Raw genomic sequence first — 18,565 nt, forward strand, 5'->3', positions numbered from 1 at the left:
ATTGTCATTTAAACTAATACAAATGTGGAAAGGGCAACTAAATGGCATAAGTATCATTCCTTATATTGGCTGTATAACACACCAGTTCATTCAGTCATACTCATGTAAACCTTATTATTTAAATAATACATGATAACACTTGATAGACATGAACTGTTGAACAAACAATACCAAATCTTTTAAATTATGCTCTTCAAAGGTAATCTCATATGGAGGATATAAAAGATAACATTGCAGGAAAACAAAAAAGACATCCTTAGAGCAAGGATTTTATTGTTCAGCAGACTGGAAATGCACAGCATTTCTCACAAGCACAGCACTTTAAAAGTCATAAATTGTTCAGACATTTGTCTGCCTTGCCAACTGTATGAACAGGACCAGAAGTCCTAGAAGAACAGGTGCTATTTCAAAACACAGCTGAGGACTCCAAAGCTTTTGGGAGGTTGGGATGCTCAATTCCAATTAAAATTTCTGCCTGAGGCACCTTCAAGGGCTCCACTAAGCCAGCATTTGTACAGATAGAAGTTTGTTGAGCACTTTGCTCATGACTTTGCAGGCAAGGAATTGAGCACATTTAAGTTTAATTCTCAGTGCGGCTGCAGGTCAGCATTTCTTGCCCACAAACAAAGCTGTCTTCAGCAGCCTCACCTGTCAGGCGCAAACACTTGTAGACATACCTTTTGAAACTGAGAGGTTTAAAGATTAGCATCATCTCTGCAGAAAACAAAGAAACCTTTACATTTGGCACGCAGATGCATCGTGTTACAGGAATACTCATTTTGCTATCTAAGGTTCTACAGCAACAACCAGCACACATGGGCATTCAAAGAAGCCCTGTGTTAGATTCATGGAAAATGAATTATCTTTAACACATGCATGCACACCTTTCCTTGGAAACCTGAAATAAACAGAGCAGTTACACAATATTCTACCACAAAAGTAGTGCCTAACAGAAAAGATTTGGTATTTCAGGATCAAACCACTGAGACCAAGATGCTACAACAGCTCTATTTCACTATCAAGACATCATACATATAGTAAGATAGAAATCAAAATTCACTGTAAGCATTCCAGTTTTACACATGCCTGCTATTCAGTAATATGTTTACCACATTTGACTCGAAACAAGATACTGCTACCAACAAAAAGAGCGAAGAATGCAAAGAAGTAATGAAATAAAACAAGCAAGCAACAGCAAAACAAGGTTTAAGAGATTTGCAGACATACAAGGAAAAAAGTAACAGCCAATCTTAGCAATACTTTCATCTTGGTGAAAAAAGTACCTGTCGACTTCCCTGCTTGGAGGAGCAGCTGCTAGTACTTCTTGAAGGAGACAACATTTTCTGGGATGCACCGAAGTTTTTTTCTTCACTCATGATCCAATACTATTTGTTTCACATAAGCTCACTTAGACCACCATGAAAAGGTGATTTGGAAAATGTGTTGGAAGACTCCTCAGAGAAACACTGAACTCATCCTTTACCCAAATGCAGTCCAGTGGCATGATCTGTATCCCATGGAAACTCCTAAAAGGGAAAAGAAAAAATAAAAGACAAGTTATTAGATGCTGTCTCTTGCTGCCATATTCTAGCATGAATCATAATAAAGCCTTTGATAACACAAGCTGAGCACATTACTGTATTTTATAAGAAATAAACTGAACAGTCACTTTAGGATAAATTTACAAGTCTCAAACAGGAATGATATAGATTTTGGGTCCTAAAAACATTTTAACTGTTGCCATTTGTTCAGAGGACAGAGTACAGTATCAAGCATCTTTTTACAGATTAAAATTAATTCAAAAATTAATAAATACACACCAAGAAAATAATAAATATCTATATGAAATGGCCCAAAATAGATCCAAAGTGAGAGGCAAACATCCTATAAAACATCACCACAAAATGATGGTATAATCAAATCAATGTTTCTTTTTCTCTGTTCCTTGATAACTCAAACAATCAAGCATGGCTTCATGTTATAAGGAAAAAAACCCTCTGTATAAAGGAGTAATACCTAAAAGTAGTGAGCATAAAAACTTAGCTGCATAGAGCTGTGCATAACCACTATCACCTGGAAACAGAAAGCTCTATCTACTGTCACATCAGTTGTCTCAGCGAGTGACTGGAAGAATAATTAACAGTCTGTTTAATGACAGTGCTCCTTGCAGCACATGCAAATAAAAGTCATGCCAGGAACTCCCAGTAACGGAGTTCCAGCATGGGTAAAAGTTGCCAGGGTAACTGCATACTTTTTAAAAGAAACCAAACCAAAACAACAACTAGAGGACATTACAAAAGGGTGATGCTTTCCAAAACATGAGGTGGCTGTACAAATGGTGTATCACTTCAAATTTTATTGCCTCAGGCAAAGACTTCACAATTAGGAAGAGTCCAAGAACAAGCACTGAGAAAGGTAAGGAAGTTTCCACAGAGAGAAGAGAGATCTCATTTCCAGAAGAGGGGGGCACTACTTCACAATTCCCTTGCCTGCACTGTCACAACAGTCCTGAGCTAGGATCACTGATTATTGAAGTTTGCCATTCATTTTTTTCTTGAAGAGGCTTACATTCTATTCTTAGAGAAGCAAAAATTTCAGATCCCCAGTAAAACATTTTATGTGTTTTAAGCATTCATTTTCCTTAAAAAACCCCAAACTAAACCAAACAAACACATCAAAAGCCACAGATAAGAAAAACCAACCAGAACTCAAATTAAAACCAGGTGCTATATTTAAGATGAAGACAACACCCTGCAGCATAAAACCTCTCTCCCTGCAGCTGTAGTCTGAGGCATCCAGCTTCTGAACAGAAACCTTTTCCAATCTATGGTGCTTTCTAGCAATATAGTTTGCTGTAACATTTCCATCAACATGCCCTCTTTTCACCTGAAACACAATCTCTCCCTATGGCATTTACTTTACCTACTTAGAAATACTCTGTTACCTCCAGAACAAATCTGTGATACGGCCCCAACCTCCACAAGTGAGGTGAGGAACGAACTCTCCTGGAGTTCTTCCAGCAGTGAAGGTGAGTCAGCTTGGTAAATATTCCAGGAACCATCAGAGAGCTACAAAGACAGTGAGCACAGTGAAGGCCAAAAAAAATCCCAGAACAGCAGTGTGACAGCAAGGTCTATGTGATTTAGGCTCAACACATGGACTTCAGACTGAAGGTATGACTGAAATTAGGAGTAGTGCATTTTGGAGAAGGTATGGTCATTTTCTATGTGGAAGATAAATTTGTGTGGCATTTCAATAAGACCTAATTTCACAGGTTTAGATTTTTTTTTTTTTTGAAGCAGATTAGAAGCATCTCAGGTTTCTAACTATGCAGTAAATAGAAAGGATAATTTTCTTCCTTACTTGCAAGCTCCATTTAGCAAAATAGTTTAATGGTAACATCTGCATTAACAAGCAGAGGTCAAACACTCAACAGGAACAGAAACACTTTTCCTGCAAAATCATTGTTCAGATACCCCCTTGAAACCAGGCAGCAAGTGCTTTGCTTCTGGAACACACTTTGCTCGGGTAAATCCCTGTTCTCTTCTACGCCCTTGTTCAGAATGAGAACCTTCAGCTTTCATTGGTGACTATCTGGCATTTTGGCAGTGATTGGCAGAGTTTATGTCAAGAAACAGGCTGTAATTTGCAGCAAAATGCACTGAAAATTACTGCAATCAGTACCTTGTGGGTATAGCTCCAGGACACACAAGATTTAAGATATTCAATGCCCTTTCCCTGTTTGAACACACAGCACAATAGTTGTGATGTCCTGAAAGTGTAAAGTAACTCAAAGAAACCCCTAGAGCTCTCTTGGATTTCAACACAGAGAAGCCATATAATCATAGGAATATTTCTATCATCATGTTTCTGGTGTGGAATCTAGATGAACTTAAGGTTTGGCTACACTAATGTTTTAGGACAGAGCAGAGGGGTACTTCCCCTGCAAATGTCCTGTAATAACAAGGTTTGCACTGCAGGACAGCCTTGGAACATGGAAACTGAATCTCTTTTGGGTTAAATGTGCTCCAGGACTGCATGTGGTGCTCAAAGCATTGAGTCCACAACACCAAACTAGAGCTAGTCCTGATGAGTCTTATGCAGGGGCTGATGCAAGATCTCTTAAGTGATTGACTACAAGGACCCAGTTTCACTGCACTGCTCCACTTGCTAACATTGATGTCAGAGAGACATAGACTTATGACACCTAAGAAAGCACTTAAGATCTCCTAGGGCAATGTCATTTGTCCTTTTGGAATCAAAAAGAGTGAGATGGGCACGTTTCCAGAATTCAAATGAGCTGAAGATGACTCACTACCTAACAAGAGGTACCTGAACAAGGAGCAGGAGACAGGTGAGGTAAATCCAGCAGAGCACACCTGAAGTATTCTGTCACTCTGCTTCTAAAGTTGGGCTTTTGAATTTTCCTTTATTCTTTCAAATGAATTACTGAATGGGTTGGACAAAAGGCTTTTCTTACCAGCCCTGAAGAATTCAGGAGTGAAAAATGTATCCTCTCCAAAGTGTTTTATTCTACTGGTGTTTCCTAGTAATTTAACTTATTACCTTGAGACTTCCTGATTAAAGAATGAAAAAGTGTATGTGAATAACGATCATGGCCCCAACTCTACCGAAAAAAACTGTTGTGTATTCCAGCAACAACTTTGTGCTCCTTTCTTAAAATTCTCTTCAAGATTAGAAGAGAAAAAAGAAAACTGTGACTACCCTTCAACAGGGGACTTACTCTTCCAGGAAGGCGAGAAAACACTGATCCTGCATCCCAACTAGACTGGCTTTCAGCAGTAGTGACTGGGCCTTTCTAGGGCAAATGATATTCTGCATTACCTGTGGAAATTAAGGCCACCAGGTGTAAGAGCAATTACAACTTTAAAGCAAGCACAAAAAGCAGTGTTATGCTAATGAAGCAAAGGTTGCAACTCAAATTGATTTTTAAAGTCATCATGATCCAATTGCTTCAGATTCATTGATATTTGCTCCTTTCCATGCCACAGGATGGCCTCAGAACTGTATTTATTCTCACATTTCTCTGGAACACACAGGGCCAGTTTCCTTGGTGGAAATCCAAATAAATTTAGGACAGTAATTTTCACAAGTGCTAAGTATTGGCCTAATTCTTTTCTGCTGCAAGTAGGCCAAGAGTACCTCTGCAAATGACCTCACCCAGGTGCATTTCGAAAAATTAAGAATACATGAGTATCAATTATTAGTTAGAGCTACTACACCATAAGATGAAAAACAGCACTTATCTCTACTTATCATCTGCTACTAAGAGCCTTATCATTCTACATCAATTAAAACTAATGCAGACAATATGTAAAACAGAAATACAATTCTTCTTTTAAAAACAGTACCACTGCAAGTTGTCCTCAAACCTTTAAAACTGCACAAGTTCAAAGCAGCCTCGCAGTATCATTTCATCTCTCACAACTCTGAAAACAATAAGCTTACAGCAAAATGAAAAATTTTTTCGCATCTCACAAAAGAAAAGTGAAATTCGAAAAGAATTATGTATAACTGCAGCAAAAAAAAATCAACATTATGCAATTATTTTTGCCATGGTTCTGGAGGAAAAATAAAGCCTTAACAGCTGCTTCAAAGCTGATTCAGCATTGAAGGAACACTAGAGACTCTGAGAAGCAAAACTGGAAGTGTACATCTCATTCTGTAGTCAATTAAGGTTTTTTGGATGGGAGAATAGAAACAACATAAAGCCTGATGAGAGTCAGGTGGATACAGCAAGGATGGAACTGAGCAATCCAAATCAGTTGCAAGCAACATTGAGTGACTTTCAGAGAATTAAAAAAGACTTTGTGTTGAAACCTTTGCTCTGCAGCTATTATTAAGTTACATTCACTCACCTCTGCCTGGATAAACAAAGCAATAGCCTTTTCCTAGCATTGCTTTCATGTCTGTCTCTGTTACAGTTCAATTTGCCAGCTTTAATCTATCCCAGTGTCTCATCTGGCTCAAAATAGGAAAGAATTATTTATAGGCTACAGATACACCATGTACAACTACTGGAAATGTCTTTTCAAGGCAGGTATTTGCTGTTCCTCAATTACTGTAAGATTCACACTACTGAAGGTCAAAGCATATAAATCCTGTTCTGCTACTTGGTATTCTCTTTACTAAAGAAAATTTACATAAACAAACAAAAGCAGTTTAAAACAACTCTTGCTGATAGGTTATTAAACCTATCTTTGAAAGCAAAAGCTCAAACAGCTTAGAGACTAACCATAACAGGAAGCATTTCAGAACTGCATTCCATCAGATAGGTGCTTGCCCAAATCACAACTTCTCGAGCAGATGTTTTCATCAGCCATGAAAAAATACTGCTCTGAAGTAGTGTGTGATGCACAGAAACAGTTCCATCAAGCCTGTCTCCTTAAGGAGGCTTTTGTAGCAATTTAATCATGCTATGTCAGTGACCCAAAAGAGGAAAAATTAGTTCAAAGGAAACTCTCCTAATTATCTACTCAAGAGAGACAGACAGAAGGAAAGAGAGAAAAGATAGACAAACAACCATACTGCATTTAACAAGAGATTGCTTATCATGTATAATGTTCATCACTTGATGAAAGAAAATCCTGTATGTTCCAGTGCACAGAAAGAAAAAAAACCCCAAAACCAGAAAATAAACCACAAAACAACACCCCAGAAACAAGGTAGTAGAATACATCCCAAGAGAGACATCAAAGAACATGCTTCAATGTCAAGTCTAGCTGGACTTTCCTCACACAAAGCAAATATTTACTGCTTCACTAAACCTTGGGGCAGACAATTCAATCCTTACATTATGAAAATCTTATATAAATCTAAAAATAGGTCATTCAGCATCCTGAAATATGAGTACATATAAAAATACCACCTTTTCCTCACATCCGCCACAGAAACTGACTATAATAGTGCACATGACATGCTTCATTTTAAATGCATACTCTTGACACTGTTTCCAACCCCCCAGGAGATCTGTGATAGATTGCACTTGTACCAAAAAACCCAAACTTACTGGGTATATAAACTAGATAGACATGTTAAAAGTCTTGGTGACAAGTGATACAGAAAACACACGCCGTAATGGCAGTATTTTTACTGCAATTAGTCACCCGTCATACGAACTTTTCCACCCAAATTTCAATCGCAGTTGAGAATCATAAATAACAGGTCTAACCTAGCTCACAGTCAGGCCCTAAATAATTAATATTCCTCTTCTCTCCTTGCCCCCTTCAGAAAGAGCCTTGCCTAGGGCTTGCCTGGCAGCTCAGGGCTCACCAGCAGGACTGAGGGTCCCCACAGCCCCTTCCAGCTCTTGGCATGGCTGAACACTTGCCCAGTAAGCCAAAAGCTGGGGGGCCACGAGAAACAATCCGTGACCCAGTAGAAGAAGGGGTCCACAGTGTCCCTGCCAAGAGGGTGGAGCACAAAACAGCAGCTCCAGAGCTGTGATCAAAGCCTGGGCTGGGAGCGGGTATGCTGCACACAGCCGCGCTCAGGAGGCAGACAGTCCTGTCTCTGCCCAAATAACAAACCAGGAGCAGGTCTGTCTGCACCCAGCTGCTGCTCAGCCAGGGAAAACCTTACAAAAGATGATCAGGCAATAGAAGAGAGAGAGACAAGCTTATTATCATTTCCAGGAAGGAAAATAACAGGCACATGGTATCACTTTACAGTCTGTACTGAAAACCTTGGAAAGGCCCATCTCTCAGTGATAACATCCCTGAGTGGGAAATATTTGGCAGGAGCTTGGCTGTCTTTCATTTTTCTGCTCTTATTACTTAAAGCTTTGCTTTGTTCACTAAAACAAAGGTATTTCAATGTGCCCTGAGGCTTATTCCTTTCAAAACTGCAGTCATTATTGCTGAAGTGTTACTGAAAAACACATTGTTTCTTGTCCCGGATTCAGTTTTGATAGGCACAATGTTAGCTCTGGAAATATCTGTCAGTCAGCCAGCATGTAGTAGATCAAGATCTTAAGACAGAAATGCCTGCACACAAGAAAAAGACATGACTTTTCTGTCAAATCATTGAAGGCATCAGTGTAACTTGGAATCAGACTGGCTCTTTGTGACCTGATGAACTGCATAATGCTGTGAGATGCATAAATCTATCAAGGCCAACATAAAACAATATATTTTATTAAACCAGCTGGCATATTTGGTTTAACTATGGAGAAAGAAAGCCAAACCCAGTCACCTCTGGTTTCATGCAGAACAGCAAATAGAAATACTGGAAGAACTTTAGTGTCCCATGAATCATCCTCACCAAAGTCTGAAAGAAAATATCATGAGGGTGCTATGACCAGCAAACACAACACAGATCCTTTATCTCATACAGAAGAGCTAGACATGTTCATAAAAGAGTGTCAGGATCCAACAAACCTGCTTTGTCCTCTTTGATGTGCTGTTTTACCTTTCACACTTTGGCATCGCCTACTTTCTAAAAAAACCCCAAAATAACAAAAAAACCTCACCTCCAAAACCCCATGAAAAACAACAAACAGAAACCCACTGAACCAACAAAACAAAAATTTTGATCCCCCTCTTAGAAATCTGTTTTTCCATGATACATTGGAATTGTCATTTGTCCTGTATATCACTAATTGCTAAGAGGAAAAAAGTACAAAGAAAACAGCGCTTCCCTTTGAGAATGTTTAGTATTTTTCCTTTGTAAGCAGGCTTGTTACCTCAAAATTTAAATCTTCTTAACTTTAATGACTGTGGTCACAAGGTTCAGTTCTTCCTAAAATGCATAGAAATTTGTTAACACATTTTAGAAAGTGCAACAATGACAAGTTATAAAAATGTCGTATTTCTTCTTGATCAACTTTGTGTATCTTTAGAGGCTTCTGTCTCTTAAGTCCACTCCAGGACACCTTTTTCAGTGTACTTCACAACATTATATATTTATATATGAAGCACTACTACTTTCTTTTAAATATTATGTAGATTTTTTTTAAAAGTTTTTTTTTTTTTTTTTTACAAAAGGTCTTTAATATTAAGAGAGCTTGAAACCACAGAAGAGGTGTGTGGTGTTCTAAACAAGGGCAGGTAGTTGTTAGCAGATCAGTGTTAACTCTTTCAAATGCCACCTTAGGTGAGAGGCCACTAATTTCTTAACACCGTATTTCTAAACACAATGTGCAAACAAACATCAACACTTCAGAAACGCACTGTAGGAAATAATAACATATAAAGTATCCTGAGGACAATTAGTACTTCAAGTGCTAAGCAGTTTTATTATTAATGCCAAAAGGTAGGACTTTGCTATTTCCAAGTTTTCAATTAAAAAAAACCAACCAAACAAAAAACAAACAAAAAGCCAGCATGAAGGAAAAAGGTATACAGAGAACCATAGAATCATCAAATGGCTTCGGTCATTTGAAGAGACCTTTAAGATCACCCAGTTCCAACCCTCCTGCCACGGGCAGGGACATCTTCCACTAGACCAGGTTGTTCAGAGCTTCATCCAACCTGGCACTGAACACTGCCAGGGTTGGAACACACACAGTTCCTCAAGGCACCCTGCACCAGTGTCTCACCCCCCTCAGAGCAAAGAATTCCTTCTTAATATCTAATCTAAATCTCTCACATAAATGTGTTCATTTTACATACAAATTAAAACCTTTAAGGCTTTACTGGGAGCTCCTCCAGGACAGACAGAAGGATGCCTGCAGCTGTCCTTTTGCCTGGAAACACATGTCACCCACGTCCATGTATGCAGGTGACAGGAACCGAAAGTCACAGATGCTGTGAATCACACTCTTGGAAGATTCTTGGAGTTAAGACATCTGGTCTTATATCCATTCATATTTATGTTTGCAATGAGCACCTTGACAAAGGGAACCAGGAAAGCAGTTATATGGATCAAGTTTTCTGCAAAATTATCTTCGTGGCACAGGGAAAAGATGAACTGAAAGAGACCTTGAAGCAGAGAGATGAGAGATGTGGGAATCCAGATTATAAAACTGAATGACTACATGCAATGTTTTGCCTAATTAATAAGAAATGGGAAAGTATCAATCACAACAGCCAGGTCGGAAAAAAGATGCAGGTCAGAACTGAGGGTCTCTGACTGGTTATCCGGGCAGCTCTTGAACAGGAAAGAACCATAAAAGGGATGCTCTCCCAACCTCAAATGATACAATCCCACCACCATGTCCTCAAGTTCCAAAATGCTGGAAGGGAAGACAAATCCAACTAGGGTTACCACAGAGGCTCAACGTGGACAGAGCTGAAAAAGGAACATTTGCCCTTAGAAAGGGAAGAAACTAAACATGAAGCTGCAGAAGTTGCAAACCTGTATTTGGGAAGAAGGTCCATCTCAGAGTGAGTGACTTCATGTCAGATCTTGCCCTGCCTCTGCCTAGCTACAAGCGTACAAAATCTAAAATCCAGTTCAGAGACGAGTCAAACAAAGAAAACTGTGAATAACTATCACAGACAGCCCAGAACAAGGAAGACCCAAAGAGTTTTAATGCAGTAAGTTTGTGTCTACAAGTCTACAACAATCTGACATCCCAACGCAAAAATATGGCCTGCCTCCAGCAACAGAGCTCAGAGTTTATACAGAGTTACTGAGAACTTCTATGGGTCTCAGTAGTAGTTCAGTGCTTCCATTGACAGGTTAGAGCTCAAATTCATATTAATTTTCAAGTAATTAAAGTAATTAAAGAAATTCTTGCTCCCAAGCAATTTCTTACTGTCCTATCCTGAAGATCAGTAGTTTCCTTGCCAAAAAAAGAAAAACATTTTTTAAAAAAATCACAGGAGCGCTCCCTGATCCACTTCAGTAGAGCACGATTTTTGTCACAGCAAGTAGTTCACACACTGCTTTGGGATGGTCATTGCCAGCTGGTGGAAAAGAAAGTGGAAGCAGGGTCATTTTCAATTGATCCAGACAGTTCTGAACAAGACACTCTGTCCCTAATTTTACATTTAGATTCGGGTTTTGCAAGCTAGCAGCTATCTATTTGAATTTAATTAAAAGCAAATGAAATGCTCCGTGATTAAAATAAGCTTTAGCTACGCTCTCATTCTCAAGTATTTTTAGAGGTTTAAAAGATGGAAGGTTTTAATTAGGATGCCTCAGCAATAAGAGAGAATGAATAATTTACACAGAACTTGATTTGAGCTCAATGAAAGGGTGGTACAACTAAACTACCCATATTTTTTATTTCTAAGTAATATATAATTTTTTGGTTCAGCTCCAATCACTGCAAGCAGGCCACAGAGATGGAAGGCAACAACATGAAGAGTTTTATAATGTGTACAGTCCAAAAGTTTTGTTCCTTCATAGCATTTCTGAGGTTCGTCATACTTGAACAGCAACTAACAAGCTGGATTTTAATTATAGGCTATAAAACAGCAATAAACAGAAGTTTTCACAAGTGATGTAGATTCCCCTTAAACAGCCTAATATTAAAATAGTTCCACCAGTCTTTGCCTTCTCTCTCTCTAATCTCCTTCCAGTGCTTCATCAGTTTTGTGTTAGTTTTTCAACTGCTGACATATGGCATTGGCTTTGCTAGACCATCAGGACTTACAACACAAAAATAAATCAAACCTGTGGTTAATTACAGATAGCACATAAAGTGAATTCTCACAATACTTAACAAGTCTTATTTCATATAACTCTCTTGATGAATTTCTGAAAAGCAAAGTAGAACAAAGCAATTTCTTAGAGGAAGACACTAAAAGGTTTGGGTTTTTTAATAAAAATGTCTAAAATTACTAAAATAACAACATATGAAGGGGCAAGAAACATAATACTGAAAGCTGTTTTCTTAACAGATGGCATTCATGCCTACTTCACCTGTGCTGACCTACATTTTTTTCCTTGACTTTTACTAATATTAATATTTCATTTATTTCATTGTGTATTTTATAATTTTGCCACCAAGTGATATTTTTATCATTAAGGGTTTGAGAAACCTTTTGAAGAACATATTCTAACACGATAAAATATAGAATGCATAAAGGAGAAAAAAACCTTCACAAAGTTCAAGACATAAAATTACACTTCTGACATAAAATTGTCTTCGCAAAAGTTGTTCAGTATTGAAACTCTACACACAAAGTTTTCATCCAGCCTTGATCGGAAACATGACATTTGCAGAAATTAAAGCGTTGTTATAACTCACACTGTCTTGTAGAAAAAAAAATACACCTGTGCAATACAATCACTGAAAAGAGAACCATTGAACTGATTTTCATTAATTTTTCTATGTGTTTAATTGTGAAAATGTAGAAAAATTAAATGTATGTAGAAAATGAGGAGCTGGAGGAGAAATGTGAAAAAAAAAATTACAGTGAATGGCAGTTTAAGTAAAAAACTCCTAAGATTTCCATATAAAAATGCACCCAACATGTTATACTGGTTTTGTGTATATATATATATGTGTATATATATATACACATATACACAAAATATCTATTTCTCCTAACATGGTATACTGGTTTTGAGATCACATCTTCTTTCATTTTGTCAAAGAACTCAAAAATCTTTAGTATTGTTACACCAAAATCACAAGGATTTATAAGGGACATCATATTAAAAACAAATCTGGGAAGACCAATGGCAGTTGGAAGGATGACATTTGGAGAAGTTACATTTATCAGCATTTGAAGTTTGACAGTCTTCTCTTCTGCACTCAAAAAATAAGAAAATCAGCCCACCGTCTGCTCTAGTTGCAAACAAAAAGGTGGCTGTGAGAGCTGGCAGTGCCCCAGCTCCTATTCAGACTCTTCTCAAACCTACTAACTCACCTGACTGCCCTCCAGCCCCATGATATCCCTCATTATAATGATCTTCCAGAGAAGGACACTCACACTAACAGTGAGAATAATAAGAGGTGTTGTTGAAACTCTTCCCATATGGTTTTCAGGGTGAGAGAGCAAAAAATTGTTCTCCGGAGTGATTTTACAATACCAGTTAGGCACATCACAGTGAGGGTGATCACTGCTTTAAGTCACTACTAAACTATAAAATACAGTGACAAACAAGCAGGATGCTACACTCCAGTATCATTTGGATCACAAGAGATGATTTTGGAAATAGGTTGTTTATCATGTTGAATGGGTATCGCACTTTTAAAAGAAAATACAGCACAACACAAAACGTTTCTTACATTTCTACTAGAGCCACACAACAGCCCATTTATGAAGTGTATACATAAAAATGCAAATAATTTATATTTGTGTCAAGTACAAAAAAGTCATTGAATTACTTGGAGAAAAAGACTCTGATCCCTCTCCTTATGCTTTCTCCTTTTAGCACATTAGGTTTTTGAAAAAGGATTTTGAAAATGGGACAAATGGTAGTCACATGTCAGGCTCTGAACAGCATCCAGTAAAAGATGATTGTATCTTCGTGCTTCCTAAAACAGCCACCCTAAGGTGAAGTTCATTTAGACCCAAAACGGCAGTAAAAGCCTTCACATCTCACATTTTTCTTTCACATAAATGATAGCATTCCCAGAAATACAAATTTTGACCTATTACCAACTACCAATCTGTTCAAAATTTCAGTATTATTCCCAAAATTGGAATGTAAATTTGCTTCTGCTCCCCATGGTATTCAGCAACTAATTTTGAAAAGTCTGTCATTTGTTTTTAGAGACCGTCCATACAAATTCAGCACACAGTGCTTTAAAATAATTAAAGCTTCCAATAAATGCTGCTGCCTTGTGCAGAGGAATTTGACTTTATATTAATTTTGCTTGGGGACTTCACTAATTGCCCAGAGTTCACATCTCCTTTCACCAGTCTGGACAGCTCAGTTTCTCTCTGTCTTCCTCCCTTCTCCATTCCCCATGCCTGGGATACTTTTCTGGAGCTAGGTGAGGACATGGAAAAAGCATTAGGCATTTGGAAGTTAAAACCAGCAGCTTAACCACCTTACACAGTAAATCTAAGAAGCTTAAACTCACCAACAAGTGCAGGAATTGTCAAGTTGGATGTTGTGCATTAAGTGTGAGAAAGTAAATACATGTGACAAATGCATTACTTCCCCTGTGAATTTAATGATTCTCAGCTAAGTATCTAAATTAAGTCACACATTAGTTATGTCTGAAGAGAGCAGAGTGACAATTAACATTTTGTACATAATCAACCATTGTGTTTTAGATTCAGAACCACTTTCAGGGATGCTGCAGGCCTGACTTTTCTTCAAGTGAGCAAGCAGAGAGACATTATTTCAAAAACATTAATGAGCCTTGTGCCTATGGACAGAAAAAGGGTATGCCACAGGTAGCAAATTAAATAAATCAGGGGAAGGCAAATAGTCCAAACTGAGTTGCCACAATTTATCCAAAACCACTAAACAGTCTTCCATTTGATCTTCCTTTTAACATACTGAATTAGAACTCCCTTGCTACTGCTAACTTACATAAATAAGTAGCAACAATTCTAGTTTTCACAATCATTTCAGAGTACTCTGAAATTCAAACACATGCAGTCACATGAATGCTTTCATGATAGCAATAAAATATTCTTTATGAAGGAAAATACATCTTCCTTACTCTGCATTTTCTATCATGTTACCCTTTGTTCACTGCAGTCTGACGAGAGGAATTTTACTAATTGTCATTTGTGGCAGTAGCAGCTTGATGCCACAAGGCCAAAAAGCAGTTAAAGGTCACTACCTATTAGACTACACCATACTGATGGCAGCACATTTGAAAGCAAAGGCAGAAGCCCCTGAGCTCTGACTCAGTGCAGAGACTCAGATCTGGACATTTCACTCAGCAGCTGCATGGCTGGGCCTTCTGAGCTGGCTCAGATCAAAAAGCTTCCCACCTGCCTCAGGTGGATGCTCAGGGGGACTGCAGCCTTCCTCTCTGCCAAATACACCTTCAGCACTCTGTTCCATTCATCAGGCTAAGAACGTCTGCTGCTCTTTCCATGGCAAACCCCATAATTCTTGCTGGTCATAAAACTGATTCATTCCCAATACCTATGCAATGTATAGGATATTGATATTCATGGGCTCTATATATGCATCTGAAGTGATACTAGCACCTTGTTCAAGTGTTAATGATCTCTTTTTAATCAGGTCTTAATAACCACATTTATTGTTTCTATGACAATGCCTTTGTGTTTTAAATGCACACATCATATCGAGTGTCTTACAGTCAGATTTCTGGGCTATAAGTTACATGAAATGTGATGCATGGTTATGTAGCTGAAAAAACCATGAGTTTATCTTCCCACAGGTGACAACTGAATCACAGAAGATTCTGAGTTGGAAGGGACCCATGAGGATCATTGAGTCCAACTCTTCAGCGAATAGCCTGTACAGCACAGCTGGAGCATCCCACACAGAGCCAGACATCCAGGCAAAAGATGGTTTTAGTGGTTCCTTATTTCTCACAAGATTCTATTAAAAGGGCCTCCAGCTTAAAGCCCAAATCCCATTTCAGAAGTATTCCACAAATTCCGTGATCCCACAGGGGACGCACACTGGAGCAACTGATGATCTACTACAGCCCATGGAAAGGAGGAATTGCTGGAGGAGCATCTGCCATGAGAGGGGACCCCACACTGGAGCAGGGCAAGAGAGTGAGGAGTGCTTCCCCTGAGGAGAAAAGAGCAGCAGAGACAACATGTGGCGATGTGACTACAGCCCTATTCCCCACTCCCTGCTCACTGGGAGGAAGGAAGTAGATTTGGAGGTTGAGCCCGGAAAGAAGGGAGGGCTGAAGGGAAAGTGTTTTAAGATTTGGGTTTTTCTCATTATCCTATATTTGACAGGCACTAAATTACAATTATTTCCCTCTGTCAAAACTGTTTTGCCCGTGATAGCAATTGCTGAGTGATCTCTTTGTGTCCTTATCTTGATCCATGAGCCTCTCATGATGTTTTCTCTGCCCCATCCAGCTGAGAGGAGTGGCAGAGTGGCTTATGTGGACACCTGGTGTCAACCCACCACACGCCCATTGTGGCAGTCCCTGCACCCTGGCTACCTGCACTTCTTTACCAAGGGTTTTGCAAATACAAGATAGAATGAGATTTCACAACTTTCAGGGGAAGCTAGTTGCAGCAGGAGATGCTGAATCATGCCCTTAACAGCTGTTACTTAGCTATCACCACCTCTTAATTAGTGGTTTCTACTAGATTTCCTCAATAGCTATATGGCACTGAAAAAACCACAAAACAACAAAAAGAGGAAAAAAAAGCCGACCCAACAATCAAAAAAACCCAGACAATTCAAGCTCGAAACATAAACCATATGTAAAAATGTTAAAGGTGAAGTACAAACTATAATTTGACAAGATGGAACAAACAGCCATAGAAAATGTTTGTTTTATACCACCCTCACAACAAATCAAAACCCATTGAACTTTTAAGTTTTAGATTATGCAGCTTGTCTCACTCCATACAGTGGAAAATCCAATTTCCTCTGGAGTTCCCAAGCTTGACCTAAATAACGAATGCTTTTTTGTACTTCCCTCAAAAGTTGCTAGCCAGATGCTGAATGGTATTAAGGGTAAAACTATAAACTAGCTTTTCTTAAGGTACATTTTACTTTGCTAGCCACCTGTTAGTATGATTTTGTCCAGTGATGGCAAAACTAAAAGCAGGCAGGTAGTGGCACATGACTCATCACAATGTGTTCAAAACAACATTAACAGTTTGAATCTTTAGAAACAAAGAGTTGTTGGCCAATAAAAGTTGGCATTAGAAGCATCACACACAAATGGACAGGGCCATCTTCCAGCCCTCCTTGTCCTTCTCATCAGCAATGCCAAATTTTATTGGTGTCCCTCAACCAGAAATACAGTTTTTTCACAGTCACCACACTGAGTACTGCTGCCTCTGGACCATTAATGCAGTTGAGAGTTTCTACCTTTTAGCTCATGTAACATCCCCCAAGAATTAAAATTATTTCTTTTTTGTAGCATTTGACAGCTTGTTAGAAGTTTCAAACAAATGCTGTGCTACAGAAAGACTAATGTCAACATTTTGATTAATCCTTTATTATTAGACTTCTAAAGTAGAATAATAACTTGAGTTTCTTTGATTTTTCTGAAAGCATAACTCCTGCTGTTTAAAATAAAGTACAGCCTGAAGTACATTCAAATGCACCTGTGGATAGTCATCAAATTGTTCAGATATTTAAGCACTGGAAGTAAAAAACTCCAGGGGACAAACATACCATGGGCAAATCTTAAGGAGAAAAAAATAATTTTTGCTACTTTTCAAGGTAAAGCATCATATGAAATCTGGTCTTAGATCGAAAACTTCCTTTTCTTTAATAACTTGCTGTCCTCCAAAAACACAGCAGCAATGCTCAGGTCTCCTCCAGATCTGGAGACAGAGAAGTCACCTGGACTTCTTTGAAGGGAAGAGCAGTGAAAGCCACAGTAAAACATGCTGATGCATTGAAGGCTTCTTAAAGCTTTTCATCATTTTATCATCAATTTATTTTCATCATTCCTCTGATGCTCACTATTGTGTCCGTGTGTTTTACTCCCTGTCAGGTAACAGCTTTCTTGGTTTTCTCTCAGAATGTTAATGCTCTTGAAACATAAGTTGATGTGAGAATGTACTTCTATTCTGAAAAATTCTTGCTATGGTTTGGTCACCATAGCAAGTGTTTCCACAACAGACATTTTGTGTGTGAGATGCATAAAGTTGGATAAGTTTAAAAAACTCATTAAACAAATACTGCAAATGTTACATTTTCAATAAAAACATCTGTTTATTAATCACCATTGATAACTATACTTCATCAGATTTGACCATTTTTCATCCCTCATATATGGTTTGATAAGAAGTGCAACAAAAAATCTACAACATTACATTCTTGGGCAAGCACACAAGGATAAAATAAGATTACAACACATTAATATAACAGAAGCCCAGTGATTGAAAATGAAGAAGCCACAGTACTTTATAGACATAGCTCAAAAAATTATACTGTTAACATTTTACTCAGTCTTAAAAGTAATCTTTATTTCTCCTTGAGAAGTAACTACTTCAATAACCATAATATTTTTCTGCTTAGTAGGAAGCTTCCTCCAAACTAAAGAAACAATGTAATTTTCATTTTGTCTTCAAATACCTGGCACTATGAGAACCTACCTTATGAATTAAAACAAGAATATGACATTTTCTCTGAAGCAAATGTGAGTATAAGGCATATAAACCAGGAATCAGTGAATAAGCAACAGCCACTAGAGAGGCCAAAGCCACATCTCATCCACTATCACACATGGCAGGATTGAGGATTCAGTCTCATATCCTCATTACCACTCTAGAGGAGCCCACCAACAACTGCAATCTTCTCCTCCACTCTCCTGCAATTTGCTAACATACAAAACCTTTGCTGTGGCACAATTGGAAAGAGAGGCCCTGAAGCTCTACAACTACACAGCTACTACAGCTGTTGGTCTTCATTTCTAAGGCCACCTTTGAAACTTGACAAACCTTCTGCCTTCTGATGTATTTCTATTTCTGGCTTTATTTCTATTCTTCAGCTGGTGGACAAATAGAGAAATTACCAGAGGTTACATTAACAAAGAAGAAAAATTTACCCCATCTTT

The 18,565-nt window shown here is 38.3% G+C and overlaps 1 protein-coding gene across 2 annotated transcripts in view; it reads right to left on the minus strand.

Moving 5' to 3' along the window:
- The window catches only part of OSBPL3 (oxysterol binding protein like 3), an 85,389-nt gene that overhangs the window by 44,064 nt on the left and 22,760 nt on the right, over positions 1-18,565 (minus strand). For both annotated transcript variants that reach the window (XM_066318898.1, XM_066318889.1), the window contains exon 3: positions 1,284-1,526. In XM_066318898.1, the coding sequence (XP_066174995.1) occupies positions 1,284-1,376 (93 nt within the window). In that variant the 5' untranslated portion in view covers positions 1,377-1,526. The remainder of the gene's footprint in view (positions 1-1,283; positions 1,527-18,565) is intronic.

This window comes from Sylvia atricapilla, chromosome 1 (genome assembly GCF_009819655.1).
Source record: "Sylvia atricapilla isolate bSylAtr1 chromosome 1, bSylAtr1.pri, whole genome shotgun sequence".
Lineage (NCBI taxonomy): Eukaryota > Metazoa > Chordata > Aves > Passeriformes > Sylviidae > Sylvia > Sylvia atricapilla.